The sequence below is a fragment of the Amblyomma maculatum genome, chromosome 6 (genome assembly GCF_055883805.1).
Source record: "Amblyomma maculatum isolate TAMU_Amacu chromosome 6, ASM5588380v1, whole genome shotgun sequence".
NCBI classification, from domain to species: domain Eukaryota; kingdom Metazoa; phylum Arthropoda; class Arachnida; order Ixodida; family Ixodidae; genus Amblyomma; species Amblyomma maculatum.
In genome coordinates, this window is record NC_139349.1 from 17,375,230 (window position 1) to 17,399,608 (window position 24,379).

General features: G+C 45.6%; 1 protein-coding gene across 3 annotated transcripts in view; it reads right to left on the reverse strand.

Moving 5' to 3' along the window:
- LOC146185173 (neural cell adhesion molecule 2-like) overlaps positions 1 to 24,379 on the reverse strand; it is a 484,255-nt gene that overhangs the window by 32,401 nt on the left and 427,475 nt on the right. For all 3 annotated transcript variants that reach the window (XM_084606154.1, XM_084606156.1, XM_084606155.1), the window contains 4 exons: positions 22,392 to 22,595; positions 21,759 to 22,034; positions 15,511 to 15,801; positions 1,595 to 1,885 (listed from right to left, as the gene is read on the reverse strand). In XM_084606154.1, the coding sequence (XP_084462280.1) occupies positions 1,595 to 1,885; positions 15,511 to 15,801; positions 21,759 to 22,034; positions 22,392 to 22,595 (1,062 nt within the window). The remainder of the gene's footprint in view (positions 1 to 1,594; positions 1,886 to 15,510; positions 15,802 to 21,758; positions 22,035 to 22,391; positions 22,596 to 24,379) is intronic.

Here is a 24,379-nt window from a genome sequence, read left to right on the forward strand (position 1 = left end):
ACGATTACATTACTTCCTAATGCGAAATTGTAGTGCAGCTCATCAGCTGTTCCAACTTTTCCATAGATTGAGGTATGTGTTTCGGCTCAGCCGGTACACATATCGAAACCCGCCGTTTGCAGATTATCTAAAATCAAGCTATGCGCATTATTACTTGCAGTCACCGCTCAGAAAATGCCCTTCGTTTGCTCCAATCACAGAGTATTCTTTCTGTGAACAAAATAATCGACTACAGTTTATGTATCCCAATGTATAAATCTGTTAGAGAGCTACTTCCATTTTCTCTAACCACCAACGTTCAAATACCGCGTAGTACAGACATACGTTTTGCCAACAATAACCTCTTGCTGCCTAAACCAAACACTAATTACGGGAAACAAACAGTCCGATTATCTGGTACCACTCTATGGAATTCTTTACCAGCAACTACCAAACAATCATTAACTATTTATGTCTTTAAGTCCGCTCTTTGTCAGTTTTTGCTATCATACTAATCGTATTTTTCAAGGTAAAAAGTTCCAGTGTTATCCTTTATATCTTTTTATGAATTGTTTCTTTATATTTTCATTATGTGATTAGGTGTGTAACCGTTTTCATTAGAACAATAGTGCCTGCAATAAATTCACTTTTCGTTCACCCCAAACCACTGATGAGAAATATTGTATAACTTTTGCAACTGTTCAATATATATTTCTTTACAATAATCATTAAGGAGGTCCCGTCCACAGTCCTTGACTTTTGGACTTCCTTCTGTATTCGTGTTTTGTTAACCTTTTACGTACAATAAACGAAACTTCAAACCAATCCGGCGCTCTGATTGCCGCCGCACAGGGATGGCACTGGAGGAGGTACGAAGAGAGCAATTAAGCTATCGGGAGGTGGCGGGAGGTGGCGGGAGGCAGCGAATGGGCCCATAGGAACGTTGCGCGGCGAAGAGATAGCAGCGATTGACTGATGCCGCCGAAGCCTCTAGCGAGTCAAGTCAACATGGCTCTGCAAGCACCGTGATTCGCTGACGCCGAGATGGCGCTTCGGCAACAAGAGAACACCGTTCGCCGCGACACGAGCGCGCGCTGTACCGGCTGCGGAGCTGGTCGCGAGGGGGAACGGCGGTGCCGACGACGACGCGAAACGCAGGAACGGACGCTAAGGCGTTGCGCTCTAAAACTGCCCACCGACCAGCGTAATCGGTGCGCGGTGTTGCCGCCGGGCATCTACTTGCATTTCAATTTCAACTACCCAAAATAAAGATGCCAGCCTCAGCTATTTGCTAATTCTGGGTCCTGGTGTATGTGTTCATTTTATGCCAATACACTCAAGCTCGCATAACGATTAGAAGCCCTAACGAGAATTCTTCTACACATGGCCAATGATATCGCTGTAATCTGACGAACCAATTATTGGTGTTCTGGACAATGAACGCAGTGCGTTGAAATGACGTTATGCGCTACACCACTACACTGTGACCCCTCAGCGCGACGCTTTACATCTTGTGTGTGTGTGTTGACGTCACCGCCGTTCTATGAACAAGCAACTTGCAGTTAACGGCTTTTGCCGTAAAAGAAGAAAAATGTAGGTGGTGGATACCACTCACCGGCCTGTATGAGCGTGAAGACGCACGGCTCGCGCTGGATGCCGATGCCGTTCTTCCCCCAGCAAAGTAGCGTGCCGTAGTCATCGTCCGTCTGCGGCACAACAGTGGCCCAGCTTCGCGTGCCTTCGCTCAGCACATTGGTGGAGCCCAGCATCTGCTGCGACGCGTTGAAGCGCCACCGAAATGCCACATCCTGCGCTGGGTCAGCCTCCAGCTCGCAGCTCACGCGGACGGCCTCCTGGCGGGCGGCGCCGTACACCGTCTTCTGACCGGGCTTGCAAGTAGGCGCGACTGCAAAGGGTTGACGTTGACGTCTCTTTATCGTGCAAATGAGGATTCTCATGGGTACATCTAAACAAACATCAAGAGGGACATTATTCAGACACCTCCACAGGTGGAAGTGACAAACTTGCTTACTTCGACACGTTCGGTAGCGCCAAGTAACATGATCATTTGTTCGCTTCAGTAGGTCAAATGGTTATCAAATATTTGATCACGCAAGCGCAGTGCGATAAATGCTTGAACCTCGCACAGGCAGCTCTTCAACTACTGGGAGGCATCATATTGTCACGAAGACAGGGATTTATGGGTATCGGCAACAGGGGCAGATACACACAGTCAAGACAGAGGTTCTCGGGAAATGGTAACACGAAGACACAAGCTCAAGAGAGTCCACATTCTTAGCTAGTTGTTGTTGCTGCTGTTGTTCTCCTCTAATGTGATGGCACATGCCCACACAGGGGGATCGGCCAAGAATTGGGGTGCAGAGATATTAGATTTTGAAATGTATAACTACATCGGAAAAAAAAAATTAAAAATAAATGCTAGGGAATAGAAAAGGAAATGTAAATATGATAAACCAAAATATATAAGAGTAAATACTAACGCACGCAGTAGGAGAATAGTAAGATTTATATGTACAGATTAAAACTTCAAAGCATAATAGCCAGGTACACGTTCTGTTTCTATTAAGAAGTTTTGAATGGCGTTAAAAACATACCTGTGGCTGCACCCAAGCATGGTGGCACCGAACGATAATAAAATTTGGCTGCTCAAATTAAGACCCAGCTGTTGTAACGGCTTCTCTAAGTACCGTTTTCTCATCATGGTAAAACGGCGGCAAAATATCAAGAAATGATCTATTGTTTCCGGTTCCCCGCAGAATGCGCAGACAGGAGAAAGCGCCATACCAGACCTGTGCATATAGAAATTTAGGGGCGGAATACGACAGCGTAGCCTCGTTAGAGGGACCTCAGTCTGCCTTGATTGACATGATTTCCTATTCCAGGAATACTTGAGGTGCAGGTAGTCATCCGAGGATAAAATAGATCCAGACTGCGTGCTTAATAAGGCACGCCGCCGAAATCGTGCTGCTGTTATGTACGCTGCTGCCGGGAGGATGGGCAATACAGGGCCGTTCAGAGAATCTTTGACTAGTCTGTCTGCAACCTCATTGGCTGTCACATTACTGTGTCCTGGTACCCACACTATATGTATGAGGCTCAAATGTGAGGGGAGCAATGAAAGAAAGGTGTTTAAAATTGGCGCGCGAGAGTCTCTAACTTCTTCGTCGTTCAAGCGCTACCTCGAACCGTCAGGTGGCATTATTCACCCCCTAGAAAAAAAAAAGATTGCAAGCTCACAGAAAAAAAAAAAAAACTGCTCCGGATGGCAAATACGACTTTCAGCGGGTAAAATACGGCTTCATGCGAAGCACATGCACCAGGTCAGACGAGCACTGACGGCTAGAACTCAGTACAGTTCCTTCTGGAATAACCTCGTACGTAACTTCTGAGAGGCGACGCAACACTCTGTAGGGTCCGAAGTAACGATTGAGAAGTTTTTCTGACAGGCCTGGGCGCCGGACAGGTGTCCACACCCAGACTTTGTCACCGGGCTGGAACACGACATAGCGATGGCGGTCGTTATATCGGCGTGCATCTGTTGCTTGCTGTTTTGTAATGTGATTACGGGCGAGTTGGCGAGCTTCCTCAGCGTAGTTGGTGAATTCTTCTGCGTCAGCGGTAAGCAGCTGGTCGCCAGCCGCACATGGCAGCATAGCGTCGAGCATGGTAATGGTAACACGAAGACACAAGCTAAAGGGTCCACAGTCTTAGCTAGCCGAAGCGCGCGAGAGTCTCTAACTTCTTCGTCGTTCAAGCGCTACCTCGAACCGTCAGGTGGCAATATTATTCAGAATGTGAGAGCAGTACGCTCTAAAATAACCAAAAACATCCATTTGCTCCCAAAAGCAGGTGCTAGTAGCACCTACTTGCGATTATGCAGGGAGTTGCGATTACTGATCGGTGCGCACGGGACACAATGTGGCTTTGCTCTGCACAACCTTTCTGTTCCGTTGCTTTGATGGAAAAAGCCAAAGCACCAGCTTTATATAGGAGCAATAGCTGCAATTTTTGCGACAGTTTGGTATTTCGTTATTTCGAATGCATATGAGCTTAGGAAACTTTATTAAACGCCAAATTTTGCGAACATACGTTGCACTATTCTCTTCCATCCTCTTTTTCATAGATGAGCAGCACAGAGAAATCAGTTCAGTTCAGTTCAGTCGTTCAGTCGTGTCCGACTCTTCGTGACCCTATTGACCATGTCACGCCACGCTTTCCGGTCTCTCACTATCTTCCTAACATCACATAACTTCATCTGCAGTGCCTCGAGGATGCCATCTAACCATCGCGTTCGCTGCCTACCCCTTCTCCGGCGACCCTCAACTTTTCTCAACATCAAATCTTTCTCCAGCGACTCCTCTCTTCTCATCAAATGACCAAAGTAGCTGAGCTTTAACTTTAGAATTTGACCCTCCAATGAGCAGTCAGGGTTTATGGTTGACAATATCGACTGATTTGATCTTCTGGCAGTCCAAGGAACTCTCAAGAGTCTTCGCCAGCACCACAATTCAAACGCGCCAATTCTTTGGCGGTCAGCCTTTTTCACGGTCCAACTCTCGCATCCATACATCACAACTGGAAAGACCATAGCACGAGTTATACGGATCTTGGTTGGCAGACTAATGTCTCTGCTCTTTACTAGGCGGTCAAGGCTAACCATTGCTCTCTTTCCCAGAAGCAGGCGTCTCCTAATTTCATGGCTGCTGTCTCCTTCTGAGGTAATCTTGGAGCCCAACAACAGAAATAGCACAGAGAAATAGAGAGAAAGAATTAACAGGATACAAAAACAGGAAGGCTAACTAAGTGATACCCAATAGCCTACTATACACGCTGTGAGGGAGCAAAGGAAGAAAGAAAAAAGAAGAAATATGGGCAATGAAATGAATTTCTTTTTTTACTTGTCCAAATACCTCTATGATCAAGGTACACAGGACGCACATTCAAAGTTTATAATCAGGAACGCAACCCTGAGTTCGTTTTCAGGAGCGCCTTCACCGCTTTCCTTTGTGATGAAGTTTTGTCCAATTCCCCAGAATCTTGCGCTTCAGCGGAAGCGGCTGCGGCAGAAAACAGTCTAAACCAATGTCTTGAAAGAAACAATTTTGAGAATAAACGGAACATCGACGCGTGCAGAATTTTAAGCCGCAACCAGCATTTAAACAACTTGTTTGTCCTAAGCTCATTTCTTTCACGCAGCAGATACGAAGTCGGAGCAAGTTACAGTACTCATTGAAGCTGCAAGCAGGAGTGTAATATAAGGCAAAAAAAAAAAAAATAATAAACCACAGATTCATCAGCGGCGAGCAATGATTAATTTTAGAAACAACGCAGTCGCGACGGCAGATTATCATGTTAACTTCAAGTGGCAAGATTGACAACTCATATTAAACGCAGCTAATTTCTAGAGAAAAAAAAGCACTCAAAAAGCACTTACTATTTTCACACAGAAGGAAACCAAAATGGAGGTATGTACTCGTAGACGTGCGAAATCCTGGTTTTAAAGGGTCTCTTGCGTTCAGTAGCCCCCAGTACTCACCAGACATTCACCAGGGCGCTATCTTCTGTTCAGCGCATATGGGACAATAGTAAAATATTTGCAGTAACGGGGAAGAGAATAGTTAGCATCCGTTGTTTACGTTGCTTGTGCGGCACAATGGATTAACGTTCTGTCTTTGAACGCGCGAAATAGTATAGTTAAGACCCGCTTAATGAATGTTTTCTTGTATTCTTGTAACTAACAGTTACCCGTGTGAAAATTATCATTTACCTTCGGGGGTGCGTTCCCTTCCAGATTACATTCAGTGATTCGTTCGAACCACAGCAGACTGCTAAATCTAGAAATTCTAAACTAAAAAAAAAATTCACTCGTCTCCATTTTTTTTTTAAACATTCAAGTATCAATATCCTGCATTCAGATAAGTTAACATACCCGCTAGAATGTATTTTGCCTTTTACTTCGCATTCTGCGATGTTTAGAAGCAAAAGGGCTGTTATAAATGCTTCGAGACGAATCTGATGATGAGAAGCGGAAGTTCATACACACACAGTCGCGCATATGCAAAACACAAGATTGCACATCGCCAAATGTCAGACGTATTGCTCTGCCTAAACTACCTTAATTTTTCTCGTCTACTTCGTGTTCCCCTCCTTCATATTCCTCTTCTTCATTTCTTTTTATCCGAAGACAGCCCACATAAGATGCCTAACCAACAATGCCGCGTATGAATTCAACACACAACGTCTTAGAATAATGGTGTCTCTTTTTCTTTCTGCAAGTTAGCTTATTCATTTATTTCTACCGAGGTTGGCTACGCAGTTCGGACATAGAATTATGACCACGAAGGTAGGATGCAGAATTGTTCCACAGACAGCGCACGACAACTTGGGCGTAAGTATGGATTTAAATGGGAACAAAAAACGTATGCAATAACAGGCAGCTCGATTCATTCTCCTTGAATTTGTCTGTCACACCAAGTATTTCTCCTTAAGCAAAGGTGTAAGTTCTAGGATATGCTGGAAGAATCCAGGTGAAGAGGCGTTAAAACAGGATCAGCAGGAAGACATGGGGAGGTAAGAGCAAGTCCGCCGTGCTGCATGATGCAATGGGTTGCTGCAGCTCGCCAAGATATCATCAGCTGCAGCTCTAAGCAACGTCTAGCAATTAGAATAGGAATTCAAGGAGAAATCAAGTGCGCCATTCGATTCCCAAGAAAACTACATCTCGAAAAGCTTCTGGAATCCGACCGCATCTTGAGATTTAAGCATTGCTCGAACTGTGAAAAGATTAAACTTACTGACAAGCCAATTGTTATATTTTAAGTGTATTCATCTAATTCCTTCGGAAGATTTTAAGATTGAACAACGCTCGAAAATTGAAGGTCAAAAATTGCGTAATAAACTGCAAGCCGCAGCCCCCAAAGCACAAATAAATAGTTTCTGGTGCTTTTCGCCCCTTCCTTTACTTTGATACTGCAGTATAATACATCGTGAAACGTGTGCCTGGTCCAGGTATTTGAGCGCTTATATGTTATTCCTTTCAGTTAAGCAGTGGGATTACAAACAGTTTTCAAGTAATTATACGATAATCGTAACAAAGATATCAGGGATTCCTGCGCTGCTCTCTTATACTGGACAGTCGTGTAATAGCTTTTCAAAACTTGCGGTTACTAGTATGAAGAACGGAATGCCGTAATAAAGGGGCCCTAGAAATGTGTTCACGCAAATGATATTAACAATTATTTATCCGTTAAACGGAAACCTGGTTAAAAACCAACAGCATCATTATACCGAAGTGTAATGGCAGACGGCCTACAATTAACTGAGAAACAATATAAAATTAGACTGATAAGATTAGATTGATCTGATAAGTGCCCCGCCGGGTGCCGCAGTGTTTACGGCGCTTGACTACTGTTTCCAAGGACGCGGGATCGAATCCCGGCCTCGGCGGCCGCTTTTCGATAGAGGCGAACAGCAAGGTGCCCGTGTGCTGTGCGATGTCAGTGCACGTTAAAGAACCCCACGTGGTCGAAATTTCCGGAGTCCTCCACTGCGGCGTCTCTCATAGTCTGAGTCACTTTGGGACGTTAAACCCCACAAACCTTGATCTGATAAGTCACCCTATGGGAACGTTAGCTATGGTAAAGAGGTTCCATCTCGATACGTGCTCTAAGCTTTGTGATATGAATGCAAGCTCCCTGCCTTTTTAGTAACTTGTAAACAACCTAGACAGTGTAAACCAGTTTTTGTTAATAAGCGACTCAGCGCTACAAAAATGGCACTAAAATGTCTCTAAAAAGAATAAAACGAGGGTGCATGCCTGCTGCCAAGCCAAGTTATTCGCATTAAAAGTATTCGTTCATTCATTGCTCGGTTATGCGTGTGAAGTTGAGCTACTTTCAGTTCTAAGATTCTACAGGAGACAGCAGAAGCAGCTATACAGTTCTTGTAGCAAAAACAAATATAGTGCCAGCGCATTACCTAAGGAGTGATAAATGACGCGTGAACCTTCAGGAACATCGCAAGGGGGAGAGGGATGTGAGAGGGAGGTGACGTCTCCGACAGACGCTTCTTAGCTTTAGTTAAGCCCGGTAGGTTCCGAAAGCAATACTAGCATGACTATGCTATAGTTCAGCTCGTAGTGTAGCCAATTCCTACTTTTTTGGTTGCTTACTGACCACGTCGACAAGGAGCCTTCAGTGTTCAAAGCGTCCATTACATTCTATTCGTAGTCGTCACCAGTTGAGGGCGATTCAATAGAAGCGCGAAGCGCTCGTCTAGCTGCATCTTGAGCGCGCCGTCGAGCGAGACGCTGTTCCCGTTCTTCATCTGTCTCTGTAGCCCGCTGTCTTTTCCTGGCTTCATTGAGACGGCGTGATTGAATAACTTTATTTGATCAGGGTATTCTTCGCGGTTGCTCCTTTGTGGAGCCTTCAGAACTGGCCGGTGTCCTTATTCCAGGGCTCCACTTGCTTCCGCCGCCCGTAGAGCACGCTGTATCACACCCCGTTGGTCTTCACAGCGGTCGCTGACCAGCATTGCATCCCATTGCTCCGCACTATCTTTCTGTTTATCAAGATGCATAGCGAACGCCTCCGCTGAGCAAGCGCGAGCATTTATATACCCATTGTTTCCCTCCTCCTCTCAAATGCGAGAGAGGAGGGGACAGCAGCACCTCCACTTGGTAGCAGCGCGGCTCCAGCTGCAGCGCGCCATGCCTACCGACCGCCACCACCCGACGACTCGACTTGGTAGCCCATCTCTCGCTGGTATGACGTCTCAGCCATCTGGGGTCATTAAAGGTCAAACGTACCTACCGACCGTGGCTACGCGAAGGGCTGGAAATGGGAGTAGTATTGCTTTCGCAAAAAAAAAAACTTGCAAAGCACGTTGTCACTCAGCAACTCGCGATAAATCAGAGCGAGCACGTCTTGAGGATGTTTTCGACAAGCAAAGAGAGAGTTCAAACTTTTAAATTATATGCGCAACCCTTCTGCGAGTCTTCTAAAGCTGCGATTCTTGACGCTCAGGAGCAACGCACCAGGATTCCGAGCCCATTGCTTCCTCGTTATAACGCCGTGCGATGCCGATAAATTGCCTCTTTCAGTGAGGCCAGGGAATTCTGTTCCCAAGTAAGGCTGATAGGTCCGTATCAATGAAGAGGCAGGAATAAGTCGTGGATAAAAAAGATTGATATCAGTTGGCAAGGGAATAAAACAACATATTTCAGATAAATATATAAAAACGCTTTCATAGTGTCCAAATCTTTGTTTACAACTTGCACGCAAAAACCTACCATTTTGACTTAGCTGCTGGGGAGGCTGAAATTACGAGAATAGCTGCAGCGAATAACGCAAAAAATACTGGTGGACTAGGTCATGGTAGACGTAATATTTGCTGAATAAAATTAGACAACCCTTGTATATATGACCGAGTCACTTAAACGCGGATAAAATTGCTATGTCGAGTCAACAAGCATCAGGAAAACAATTAAATTACATGCACGTGGCGTTCATCACCCGAAGCTCACTATTATTCTGCTGGCGACGAGGATTCCCTCCATTATCTTGCCCCGAATTACGAGCTTCAACGCTTTCTTGTGAACAGTGAACTGCGCATTCTGCACTGTCTGCGTCCTTTGTGCCTCATTACGGAAACAAAGAATATCACCACGAATAAAAGCGCAAAAAAAAAAGCAATAAGGAGAGTGCGCAAAGACAGGAGGAGATAAATAAGCACCGCTGACCGGCCGCTCGGTCCGTTTCTTTTTCTTCGTCTCCTAATGGTAGAAACCTAAGCGACGCCTATTTCTACACTCTGGATACGCGAAGGCGCGCACTCCCCTTCTCTGGGCTCCTATTTCGACGCATATAATATATGGGAGCGCCAACCATGCACCCCACCGTTGGCACGATCATAATCACGGCGCCCATGCCAGCTACGCAGCAGTGCCAAGTGCGTGTCATATACGAAGCCCCGGAAACCAACGCCGCCACCGCCGCTGAGTTACGAACGACGCGCGTTGTCGCCGAATGCGGGCAAGAGCATACAAATGTACAGGGCAGTTAATTAAAGCACAAAGGAAACGAAAGTGGGCGTTTCTTACTTTTTCACGACGCTCAGAGGGTCTCTGCGTGCCCGAGAAACGAGCATCGCCGTCAGTAATTGAGTCTCCCTTCCCCGAAAAATGCAGATCCTGAGTCGCGATTACTCTTTTCACGAACGACATATACGCGACGGGCTACTCTCCATCTGGTCTACCATGCGAAGCCGAGTTGGCGACAAGCAGAAGCCGATTACAGCGGGGAAAAAAAAAGGCGGAAAAAAGGTCTCGAGAAGCTGATGGGTAATTCTTTTTTTGCCTGACAAGCGGAGGTGGTGCCGGTTCGAGCGACTTAGGAACGGCAGCGACGATTATGGAAACGTAAATATAGAAAGCAACACGTTCCCTGCCGTGGCAGTTTGTCAGCGCTCGTCGTTTTAGAGCTGTCATTATGTAATAAACGCGGCCGCCCCGAAGCATCTCTCGCTGCTCAGCGCCCCGCGGCTTGCCGGGGCGCGTGAAGCCGAGCGGTTAAAGCTGAATACGCAATGAGTGGAGCAGAAAACCATTTGCGAATGGGTGCCGGGCGCTAATGCTCTCCTCTTGCACCGCGGCATGCCCTGTTGTCGCCTTTGCTTTTGCTGTCCGGATGCCGCCGCCTGGCAAACAGGCCTCCTCCTTTTTTTTCTGTTGTGTTTTTGCGTACCACAGCCTCTCGGAGCGAGGACTAACTTCGGTAATTACGTTTCTCCAGGCAGGTTTAGAGCGAACTAGCTCGGTGAAAAGAAAAGAGGATCGTCCGCACTTCGTAAGGCTAGGACGGCGACATAAATACACTCTCCGCGTCACTTCGCATAGGACTACATTTGCTTCTCTTCGCTTGTTGATCTAATTTCTGACGAAAGATGTGGTTGCGTTTGGATTTCTTGTCTGAAAAATTTTCAGAGGTCGTAAGTTGTAATAGATTTTTTTTTCCTATTTAGCTAAGGTAGCCCATGTGTTAAAAAAACGCACAATACGTTTTATTTGACAGTTTTATGAGGCGCTGCGAATTCGATATTAGTTAAACATAAAAAGTGAAATTTTATTTAGCGTTTTTTATTACGGCAGAACGTTTTTTTACTGACCTGAACGATAAGGATGCAAATGTATAGAAATTAAAGACAATCCTAATTAATATAGATCAGGCATAATTTCCTACATGTAGCTTACTGGAACGCCAAGTAAGAGAGTGATTATTAGTCTAGAAGGTACAGTATGTCAACAATATTTATGAAAAATTCTGCAGCGCGAAAAAAACCTTTGAAGCCAACAAAGCTTACTTCATCCATTGACTTAATGGACTGTATTGTACGTATTTTTGTACGGACGTCATGTGCCCTTCAGCAGAACTGCGCAATTAGTCATTTTATTTTTAGCGTACACTAAATTGCGTAAATGATACAAGGAAACAGAATTACGTGGTCGGACCATACATCTGTAACAATTCGGTTGCCAGTTTTTGTGGTAATGAGGGCGTAGCGTAACCTTACGGAACAGAGCCTTGAAAAGTGACTTCGTGCCTCTTCATTCTTATTTTCCACAATGACCGGTGGTGTCGATATTTGTTTTTAGTATTTTTTGCGCTTTCCTAGCATTATGTGATTTTTTTTTTCGAATCTTGCTGAACCTTCACCTCGAATTGCATCATTACAGAGCGCTAATATATTGACACAGACCAATCGCAATTTGTTTCCAGCGCCCTTTTAAGCTTGATGCTTATTCACAAAAAGAGTGAATTAATTCATTCAATGAGAACAGCGAGTGCGGCTTATGCACACATCTCGGGACATTTATCATATCTCGAAACGTTTGCATATTTTATGCACTGAGAAAGTGCTATCCAACCAACACAATTTTTTTCTCGTGGTTTAGACCAAGCTAACAGATGTGCCTCTTCAGTTGGCGTCCACGGCGCACATATTCGGCTGCTGCACTCAAAGGGACCTTACAGTGGTCGATTTATCGGAAGTGTGGCAATAGCGTGCGTCAGTATATACAAACAAATCCCAAATTTCAAAAGTGTGATAAAGGCCAATGTCATCATGAACCCTTTAATCAACCTTTCTCATTTAGAAAGATTTGAAAGTATACCATTTAACAACATGCATTGATGCCTGGAGGTGCCTCAGCGGCTCAGTCATTTGTTCGCCAATATTTTCAGTTCAAATTAAGCACGTCAACCTGAAGTTAACTGTGATGTCGAGCTTTGCACAGACGATTATATCACATACCAAAACAAATTAAGAACTATGAATACAACGTAGCGCATTGTAAACCGCCTAATGAGTCAGTGCCACGTGTGGACGGTCACAATTTGAAGAAGTCTGCGGCTCGCATGATGATGTCAGTAAAGAAAAAAAAGCCAGTCTCAAGTTGCTTTTACACCTCTTGCAGCGTTAAATTTGCTCCGCAATACTTTATACGAGGGCTCTTTTTGATGGTTAGTATGACACTTAGGTAGAAACACCTCGATATAACTATAATGTGTAACCTTAGATGCGATAAGCATATTACTGATATTAAATTTTTTTCTTTGCTAGCTAAACTGCTTTTCCTGGAAAACATGAACGTTGCTCGTGCTCACACGAATAAACGCCTCTGCGGCAGCTCAGTGGTTGGGAGCCCGACTGTCAATCCCGACGACACCCCATATCCCTGCCGTGCCGGCCACGTTTTGATGAAGGTAAAATGCAAGGCTTCCACGTACTGTGCAATTCCAGTGACCTAAAAGAAAGCAAGGAGGTTAAACGATTCCTGAGCCCTCCACTATGGAGTATCTCGTTGTCCACTCTCTTTTCCTCTTTTGGCTGTCAAACCTTTGATACCGTACCATACTACACGATACGATACGATATGATACCATATCATACCACACCACACCACACCACACCACACGACACAATGCCATACCATACCATACCATACCATACCATACCATACCATACCATACCATACCATACCATACCATACCATACCATACCATACCATACCATACCATACCATACCCCCCATGCCACGCCATACTATACCATACCATACCATAAAATGCCGTACTGTATCGTACCCTACTGTACCGTACGATACCATACCATACCATACAATACCTTATCATACCACAACAAACCGTGCAATGTCATACCATACCACATCGTGTTGTACTATACCGTAGCGTACCATACCGTATCGTACCACGCCATGCCATACCATGCCACACCATATTGTACTTCATAACATGCAATAATTTGCCGTACTGAAGTATGACATACCTAATCAAATAGCTTTTATCATGCAAAGCATTCATGCTCACACTCTCCACCTTCCAGCTGTCTCTAGATTTGCAGCTTCGTCAAGAGGAACAAAGAATAAGAAATGGCTTTTTTTCCCGTCTGCTACGTAACAGTAGCGTCAGTGACTCAAAATATATTCCTTCTGCTCAACATTGCTAATATGATACATCAGACGAACATACTAACTGCATCTGAGTCATCAGTTTCTATGAAAAAAATTGCATTATGCAGGCGCTCCGAAGAAATGTTGCGCAACGGCGGCCCGATGATGAAAAGCCCGCGTGTCCATTCTGAATCGCATTCGTTGCAGGGCCGAGTTCAAGGGCGGGCGGGTCGACAGCAAAGATGACAGTCACCAGCGGAGAACAAAAGAGAGTCGCCAGACGTGGACACGCAATCACAGCGGCGCGGGCAGTGAGCCCTCATGCAAGCTTTATGTGCCCCGCAGGGCTTGCTTGCCTTTGATCCTTCGCCCTTTGCGCAGTCGCGGGCGATAAATTTTCCAACGGGAATCCCCCACTTAATATTTGTTTTTTGTGTGCGTAAGTTTTTGTTTTTGTTTTCCGACAAGTGTCATTTCTCAGGCGCCCGGTGATGCGGTTTTCTGGTTTCTGCTTCGTGATTTTTGCTTATTTTTTAAAACTAGATTTACGGCATTCAGTAGAGCTGCCAGGTGAAAAGCCGTAAACGGTCATTTTGGCATGTTTTCGTTCGGTCAATTTCAGCGTGAAAGAGTTCAAGGGGCCCGTTCAGAAAAAACAAAGAAAGAAAAACAGGAGTCGGCGTTGCCACCGGTGTCGTCGCCCCTAGCGTAAAATCACGAGCATGCCGAGCTCGCAGGTGGCATATAGCTTTGCGCTGATTGTTCGACGGGTTGCGTGACGTCACATAATACGAGCGAGTTTGCATGAGCTGCCATATCAGGTAGATACTGGGAGATGGGTGAGTGGTATGGGAATCCTATATCCATGATCGTCGGACACCGAGTCAGACAGGATACTCCTAAGCGAAGCAGGCAGATCTGTACGGCGCATAAAACGGGGCTTTGTATCTATGCCAAGTGGTCTTTCACTCAGTATAGTAACTTTGAGCTACCACACTATGCTTGAGACAATAGGGGCGCAAAAGAAGGATTGGTTGTTAAGCGAGCAGCCGAGTGGTTTACGAGAATGAGGATCGGCTAGGGATGTCGCAGACGGGAGCAATTTGCTGCTGTCGAGTCACACATTTAAAGACGGAGCCTGGGTGCTGCCCCTTTTCTTTCTGCTTCTTTTTATTTTATGTTTTCTGTTCTCTTTATTTTTTTTTTCGCTACAGCGGCAATGCCAGGGACAGTTCTACAGCGTTTGAGCTCAGCACGGCGCTTCAGTTGAGTTTGGCTGCCCTTTCCCTGCCAATTAAAATTAAAGTACTGCTGCGAAACCCCCCTGTTTTAAGATTAAACTTCTTAAGCAAACACATGTGTTACGAGAGACGCATCCGTGAAGAAATGCTCTTACAATAAGTTTATTCAAGCTGTACTGACGTTGCACAGAACACGAAGATTTTTTTTTTTTTTGCCTTCCAAGTATATCGATGTGTAGCCACCGGGGTGTGACAGGTCACTACATCGCAAATCTGTCTGTATATATAATATCATATTAACTGTTAGCACCACCATCATCACCTCTGCGCCAAAGGTACGAAGCCGTGCAGCTTATTTACTAACAACGGCGACGACACGTTTCCTGACAGCATCGGCTAATGCGGTGCATGGTTCATCGAGGTGAATGATGCGTGAGGACATAACATTAAAGGACCAATAATCATAGCAAGGACCGCAGACTTCGGCACTTGCGTTAGTTGACGTGTCCTGTGCTTCAGATCGGCACAGGGAAACAAAACTACACCAAATTAGAAGATCGAAAGGTTTTATTGAGAGGGTAGGTTTTGCAAATTTATTTATATTTTCTGCCTTTTGCTTTGTTTATACCCTCTAGCATTGGTCTGTTCACTCAGGTTAGGAGCGTAGAACCCGCACTGAAGCTGGGAATCTAGCACGTCAATAAGAATCACCGGCATTTCTGTCACGTGTTAACATTTCTTTTCGTGTATATGCAATTAGAAGACAACACGTAAAATGTAGAGAAACGTGCCGCTCACATCGGACTCTGAGGTTGACGGCGTTGCTCTCGCCCATGCCTTCGGCGTTGGTGGCGGTGCAGGTGTAGCGGCCACGGGCGTGCCGGTCCACCTTCTGCAGCACGAGTGACTGGTTGCTGACAATGAGCCCAGCCGACGTGTTGGTGGCTAGGTCTCGGCCCTCGAAGCGCCAGCCGATGTCGCTCACCCACGGACTGGCCCGGATGTCACATTCGAGAAATACGTCGTTGCCCTCCTGGATGTGCTGATGCCGCAGCTTGCTGCCTAGCCGAAGGTTAAGCTGGGGCACGTCTGCGTGGTGAAAATGCCAAAAAATGAACCCAGAGTGCTGAGCTGCGCGCCCCATATGAGCCGCCATATTTAGCACTGGATACAAGCAGTCCGCTTCGCTCGAGGAAGCTGTAACGCCGTAATCGAACTGAGCTTAAAAGAAATTCTTTGTTTTAAAAGGACTCATTCCTAAATGGAAAAGCCTATGCAAGCTGAATTTAGTGTGAGCCTTACACGAACGTTCTCCATGGAGCGCGAAGCGATAGCATAAACAGAGAAAAGTACATTGGTGCGCGAAACACGATTATTCCTCTTCATCTCCTTCAGGAACTTCGAGTATCGACCGTAATGAGTACTTGCTCTAATTTTCTGGTTGATGAATAAAACTGCAAAGTCATTTCAAAAGCAACGTACAAAGAAGAATAGCATATATCAGTCTTCGGCGCAAAAAGAAACTTGAGTAGTGCTACGCCCCCTGATGCATGGGAGCTGGGCACAGAGCATCACTCTTGTCAAATGAAAGTCGACATAAATTCCTTGTGTCTAAAGGAGAGAAGCAAAACATCCCAAACATTTCTTCATTGCCTTCTTGTAGAGAGCCCGACGTTGTCATTAGTGTCCAGCCCGCACACCGCGCACGTGCGGCCAGTACTTCCACAGGCGGGTTCAGTTCAAGGCTTCTCGCATGAGGTACTCTACTCTTCTCTTGCTGACCGCCATTATGGATGGAGGTCTCGATTCGGACGGATGTACGGAGCCCAGAGACAGTCAGGCTCTCAGAAATGGGCATCATGAAAGATGACTTTCTTCGCTCAAGTCTGGGTGGAACACTACGGCACCCTCCATTCACACAGTCACATTCTAGAAAGATATCTATCTCGGGGGCTTCTCAAGGAAAGGGACATTTCCGTACAGACATAAGCCTACACGTAGTACATACATGCGCAATAGATGGCCCGTCTTCCTGAAAGCTGCGACCCAAAATCATGTGTACAGGGCGTACGAAACGAAAGAGAAGAATGCTTCTGGAGCTAATAAACATCTGCGGCATTTTTCTTAAAAATTGTTTGCAGGGAGTCATTCATTGAGCAGGCATGCCTGGAGGCATAGATTACTTCATTGATACGTCATTCACATTTTCACGTATGTTTTGATTTGGTCGTGTGCGCCCAAGAGGTGCGGTATTTTTTAACATGGCATACACCTATTCATCATCATCATCATTATCGTAATGGATGTTACGTTCACTAAAGGACAATGACATCTTCCTTTGATTTCCAACTAACTCTGTGAAGGGGAGGCTGTGGCTCACACAACTACATCTTGCCCGCGTGATTTTAGTCGCTTTGAGACAGCCGATGTATATCGAAAATTAAGAAAAATATAGTGGAACTGAAGTGTTCACTCATTCATTTTGTCCTCACTTGGTAATGCAATCAAAATATAGTTCAATTAGCCCACAAACTGGACACTGATGTGTATATTTCTACGGCTAACGGAAAAGCAAGATGGGGCCTACCACCTATAAGAACGCTGGCCTGTGAAGCTGCGCGAGAAAATGTACGAAAGCGTAGGCATTCCGCGCCTGTATCTTCCTCAGGATGTCATCCAGATGTTGTCTATGCACGCATCGAGTTGACTGAATGCTGTCGGCAAAGAAAGAGGCGACGCTTGAGCTCCCGGCCACGCATGAAAAGCTGTGGTATGATACCTTGTCCGGATTAGTCAGGACATCGCCGCTTGCGTTATTATTGCTCAGCTTGCGAAGGAAGAAAGGGCGAGTGACCTAATGAAAGAGATGGTGTCCGCTATCGCATCCGTAGGAAGACAGTCGCGACAGCGGGGGAAACGTGTCGCCTCCATCAACGTCCTTTTTTTTTTTTCGCAGCCGTAACAAGCATTAGGCAACAAGGTGTCAATTTCCTTGAGCCTCATCCTGATGCGCCCCAGTATTGTTTGTTTTGAAATTCGGTAGCAGTAGGCCCAAGTAAATGCGTTCGTGGCTGAAGAAAGGAACGCACACGTGTTGTGGTGTTGACAGCGGAAATGTTTATTTAGTAACGTGACAGGGTGATGACAGTAGACACCACTAAACTAGTGGCACAACTTCCATCCTTAAGAGTTGGGGACTTTCGCATGAAAGTTTTGTTGTTGTTGCTGTTGTTGCGGGTGACTGAACGTTATTAGCAAGCCATTATTTCAATTCATGACCGAAACGGTTTCTACAAAAGATGTTTCAGGTGGTATGTTCTGCTTTTACGATGTGTTTCTCACCTACTGCGCCTTGTGGCGTTTATTTTTCTAAAAATTAACAGAAATGATACGTGACATTTACTGTGAGTGCTGCAAAGCTTCGCGCTGACTCTCCGCCAGGTATATCGCGCAAGGCGACGTGAGTAGGCTTCTAAAGAAAGAAAGAGCCTGTTCATAATATGACTTCAAGAGTTTGTTCGTGTGCAGTCGTCAAGTGGAACGATGTATGAACGATTTTGTGTTATGACACAGAACCGTAAAAGTAGCTGCGGGCACAAAAAAAAAAAAAAAGCTACTCTCTGCCGAAAGAAAGACATTTTCTCTGTTTGCGGAGTGCTCTTAGCGGCACAAGAGAACGCCGATAAACGGAAATGAACGCCTGCCGGCGCCTGGGCCCCGAAGATAAAGCCCAGTGCACCGACGTTCGTGCCCGTGAGGACGCGGCCATCGATGACGCGGGTTCACCTGTTCCTCTCACTCGTCAGGCACAGCAGTACAGAATCATTGCACAGGGAACCCTCAAGGGCCCCGCACATTCTAGTATACGGGACCACGGCCGGCACTCAGCGTTTACGAAGACAGCACCACCGATATCATGGCGACCTGCTAGACTAACGCCATCGGTGAGCACAAGCGTCCAAGGCCACAGATATATATATATATATATATATATATATATATATATATATATATATATATATATATATATATATATATATATATATATATATATATATATATAACAAGGAAGCACAATGAACTGTAGTGGCCGTGCTTTTTTTTATTCCCTTAACTATTGGCGTACAAGGAGACCTCAACCTGGGTCGGCAAAAAGTGAAAGTTGGGGTGAAGAACAATCACCATTCTTAATGCGGCGCTCCCAAGAGTCAGAGAAAGCAGGAAACAGCAGAAATTTTTTAGTGGCTTCAATATTTGATATTTGTGCTAGAGTGTATTGGAATAATAGTAGAGATTTTAGGGTGCTAAACCAAATCGTCGAGAGAAAGCTCCTTTTATCTTGGTTCATCTTAGTTTTACTTGGTTTAACTTGATTCGATTGGTAGTAAATTACTAATACGATAAATTGTTCCAGTTTACCCACAAGAGATTATCGTCAGATCTTTGCTGACGGTAGACAATTTTGTGTGCCAGTGTTGCATGTCACTTTTCTTGTAGATTAACTTGGCACACGGTCGGTCTAGTTAACTTTGTTGCTGTCTTCTAGCCGTCATTGTATTTAAGCCCACAACAACTGCCGCGGAGAATGTCACCAATGACGTCATACGCACGTTTACTGTAAGTAAACAAAAATACAAGTCGCTATTGGAAGGTGACGCCACAGAAACCGCCAATCAATCGGTGGTCCTCCATGTCCCCTGTCCAATAGCACCTGCCAAAGGCACGCTCGTAAACAAGATCGAGAGGTATGCCGCCTGTAAGGGTCGGTGTAGTCAAGCAGTCATGTGGCGAACGCTGTCCAGTGTTAACCTTTCGTTCGCACTGGTTCCTGGCGTATTCATAGTATACAAAGGGCCTTGTCGGCACTGGAGTATTCGCGCGGTGCAAGGTGAATGGCATGTATACGGAGTCCGTTGGAATCACAGGCGTAAGAGGGTGTAACGACTGGTGAGTCGAGGTTAGAACGACGAGGCCCGGGCATGGCAAAACAGAGAAGCATCTGCTTGAAAGGGGTCCGTTGCCGCTTCAGCCAAAATAACGCGCTCGCAAGGACGAAGGTGCACATTTTGAGAGAAACAGTAGGCCAAGACGATGACCACATATTGTGGCGCATGTCACCAAGAAGTACGTGCGGGAAGGATGCGACAAGACGACAACGCCAAATTAGCCACAAATAATTTACCACCGTGGCATTGAAATAACCGGGCGCGATGCGGACGCGAGGCGACACGGGGCGACATGAAACGTTGCGTTCTTGTGGTTGTTTGTTTTTCCCTCTCTCTGCAAAAAAGGGTCCTGTGTGTAGGTTGAGGTTGTGGCTCAGCGCCTGGGATTGTGCACGCTAGTGGTGGTCGCGTGTGTCACTGCTCTTCGCATGTTTAGACTGTTTTGTTGCTCTTTTTGGTTTCATATGTGTCTAGGGAGAGAGTCATTAGTACCAGCAAAGTCAAAAGGGGTGTGATAGGTAGCAAATAATAAATCATGGTCATGCTTGCTCCTATTGGATACGATTAGGGTGTGGACAAAACCCCGAGGCATTAAAACTGGACACGAGAGCCCAGTAGTAAGTGCTGAGCACGACCAGTTCTGTGCCATGGCTTAACCCGCCATCTTTGGCTATGACGAGCTAGCCAGATCCATGTTTTACCCAACCGTGCTGTATATATTGTAAAGTCATGTGTATAAACATCAGTTATCTCTCAGCCTTCATCAAATGTCGTCGTTTTAAATATCATCGTTCCTTCTCTCCACTTTCCGGGAAGAACCATATCAGACTTAAAATTCACTGTATTGTATCATGAGCCCCGCCGTGGTGGTGCAGGGGTAAGACGCCCAACTACTGTGCCGCAGTTCCCGGGTTCGATCCCGACCGCGGCGGCTGCGTTTCGATGGAGGCGAAACGAAGTGGCGTCCGTTTCCTGTGCGATATCAGCGCACGGTAAAGATCCGCAGACGGCCGAAGTTACTCGGTAGCCGTCCACTATGGCTCTCCCTTCTCTCTTTCTACTGTCATTCCCACCTTCCTGCCTTCTCTTACTGCGCGTTCAGGTGTCCACAGAGCAAGTGTGTTAGATACTGCGCCTTTTCCTTCCTGTGAACCAATTAAAATAATATTTTATTTATTATTTATTAAAATAAAAAAAAAAACGAAAACGTATCATGAATGACCGTCACAGAGCGTCGCTTTAACTAAGCGTATAAACGTGCCTGTGTGCCACAGGGCAGTGTGTCTAAAACGGGAGGCAAGAGTCCTGGAAGGCTTCTTACTTATCTTACTTCACCATATCAATTGTGAAACACGAGTTGGCAGCGTCTGCCAATACTGTCATGGCGTGTGGCTTTGTGACGTCACAAAATGAGTCGAATAATGAGGACCGGCATCATGCAGACGCTGATGTCCTGCGGATTGGTCAGTTTTTGTGTGTGCGTCTGTGTCATCTAACAAGTCTAGTTCTCGAAGTATGCAAGAAGCGCTAGCCGGCGACAGAGCAGCCCCAATGTCTAAGAACCACTGAGGTTCCGATAAGACATTAATCTAACTTAGTCAAATAAAACAGTGTCGGCTGGCATTTTGCACATGTCGAGTTTTTGTTACTGTCAATAAATAAGAATTGGTTTCATTTTGTGCGGTGCAGTTTTTCGTTGCGTTACCATGCCTTAATGCTGTCAAGAAGGAAATACGTTAAGGAAAAACTTCTCAGTTTGCGGATGAGCCAGATGACAGTTTAAATTTTTTTAAATAAAATTATTTTTTGTCTTTTGATTTCTCTGCCAAAATACTTATTTTTTCTTAATTGATTATGCTATCTGTTCGGTGCAAACAAGCTTTTAAGACAAGGTCAATAATGATATGATTTAGGCATATCGCAAGGAACAAAGTCGCAGATCACAGGAACAGACAGGACAGAGACGTTGGTCATGTCATCGTGCTCCGAAACGTATCCGTGAGCTCTGACAGTGCACGTTTCAGTTAGTAAGTACGCGGAGAAGTTCTGCCGGTCCAGAAAAACTGTCCTGGCGCTAAAGTGGAAAGCAGGCACACTCACAGTGAACTTCGAGTTTCCACCCGTCCTCGATGGCACTGCCGGCGATGAGGGGGTTTTCGGCGCGGCAGGACAGCTGCTTGCCAGAGTCTTCGCTCACGGGCACGAAGGTGAGCGAGCTGGTGCCGTTAGCCTGCGAGGCGTTCATGCGTACGCCAGCCTTCCACCACTCGACTACGGCCGGCGGTCTTGAACCCGCAGAGCGGCAACGTAGCGTCACGGGCTTGCCCGCCGACAGCGGCCTTGGCTCGCCCTCGATCCACACCGACAGCGGACGGACTGCAAAGCAGGAGCAGGAGGCCGAGTATTTAAGCTATCGCGCACAAATTTCACGTAAAAATGGGCCTTAGTCCTACACACAAAGGCCTCTAATCACGTAAAACGCTGTATACACAATGTCCCACGCCATACAGTGAAAGATGCATCGAAGAATACTAAAACGCTTACCAGAGAAAAACAAAAATAAAAACTAAAACTATATATACATCATAAGCGTTTGCGTGATATTCTGACTATCGCTATAATGCGCTTTGCTAAACTGCCAATCCCTGTGAGGCACCGAGATGATTCTGGCGTAATAGGCGGGGAAAAAGAATTAAAGAATGAAAAAACAATAGCTTCGAAATGGTAGCTCACAGTTGAGATCGACGGTTACGCTGGCGGAGACCGGGAAGGAGATGTTGTTGTTGGTGGCCAAGCAGGTGAAGGTGGCCATGAGGTCGTTGCGTCCCAGCGAGGGCAGCAGCAGCTCGTTCCTCGAGATCCCCTGAGAGGTCACGTTGTACTGGTCGTCCAGAAGAAACGACTCTCGCCACCACGTGACCACCGGCGGAGGACTGCCTGCAATACGCAGCGGCAGCGGTTGCTTGCAAATCTCAGTTAGCGGGTGCAGCTTTCACATTTTCACGAGCTGGTTTACCTGAATGCAGCAATGAAGTAGTGATAACCACAATTTCAGTTATTCACTGGAAGAACACAATTTACAATAAATAAATACGTAGGTGCAATACAGCAATCGATTTTATACTTACAGACAATTTCATCTATTTGCGATACCGTACGTCATTTTGTCACAAGCTCTGTCGATTAAACAATAATGATAATTCTTCTTCTAAAACGGTTAGCATCTTGCAACTTTGCTATTTCACGCACGACCTGCAATTTGTACTATGTCCAGCAGTTTCAATTGATAATTGCTTATGATGCTAAGTGCAGTGGCTTGGACAGGGCAGTTTTCAAATGCATATATCTCTTTCAAAATATCGCATGCCATCAATAAATAGGTTTGGGTATTATATTTAGACCAGTGCTGAAATAAAGCTGAGAAACTGTGATGTAATCTCCCTATCTCATGAAGAAAATTTAAGCTATCTGCATCGAATACTATATTTCACTTCACATGTCGTTAAAACTCAAGAGCCATCGCAATTGCGATTATGCAGTCCTCAGATGCATCAATTACAGAAGTAAATACCGTTAGAAAGCTCCGTTTTAAATGTACGCTAACTTAAAATATACACATGATAAAACTGCCTTGCTGCTGTTGAGCGATCGACGAATGTATATCACTATACATTAGCTGATTTTGCTCACCTATTATTTGAGATCTAGTCTCCACTGAAGTGCGTCGTAATCTGCAGTCGCTCTGTGTATTAACAGTACATAAATTGTAAATGCCAGGGGGAGTGGGGGGGCTGCATTTACTGTCTCATACTGTCGGCGTCCGTTTGCTCACACTATAGCTGTCAATCAAATGACGTCATCACTGGGAACCAAAACTAGCGTCATCAGAAAATGAAAACCCCGTCTCCACCTGGAATCGAACCTCTATCCTTCTAATCTCCAGCCAAGCACTTTAGTCGACTACGCCACGCCCAGAATTATGAAAAGCGTATCATAATTCTTGCCATGAGGATGGTAGTTAAAAGTAAATAAACAAATCCTGCCTCAGCCGCGACTCGAACTTCCATATCTCGGATCCCCAGTCGAGTGCTTTAACCAACTTCCCCACGCCCGAGACTTTTTTTGTTTTTTGTTTTTTTTATATTGAATGGAAGTACTTCAAGCCCAATTTAACCAGACCGCATCCCGCAAGCTGCTATACAGATTAGCACCAGCATTAGGCTCTCACTTTGCTCACACATCAAAATTCTGGGAGACATATATATGCATTGGTTAAAGGTTGCCAGGAAGGAGGTCGATCCTGCATGCGCAGGATATACCCCTCGTACCAAAGCACATTCTCCTCTGAACAGACACTTCGATGACTCGATGACCGTGGTGGATATTCTCCAACGAACTCGCAAAATGGACAATGATAGTACGCCATATACTATAGGATTTTTTTGGCATCTCTCATGGCCTGAATCGCTTTGGGGCGTTATATCAGCAAACCAAACGTATAAGATTTTTGTCTACAGTGCAAGCGTCTGAGGTTCCATGTGGTCTTTTTGTGCTCATGAGGCTGTTTAGCCCGTGGAAGAGCCGCATGGCAGATCGCCGCGCAGAGCCACTGCGCCACGTCCAGGACGGTGAAATACACGGCATAATTCTCCATGTCTGCCCTGAGGATTATAGTAGCGATGACAATGACACTGCAATTAGTGATGATGAAAATTATGGCA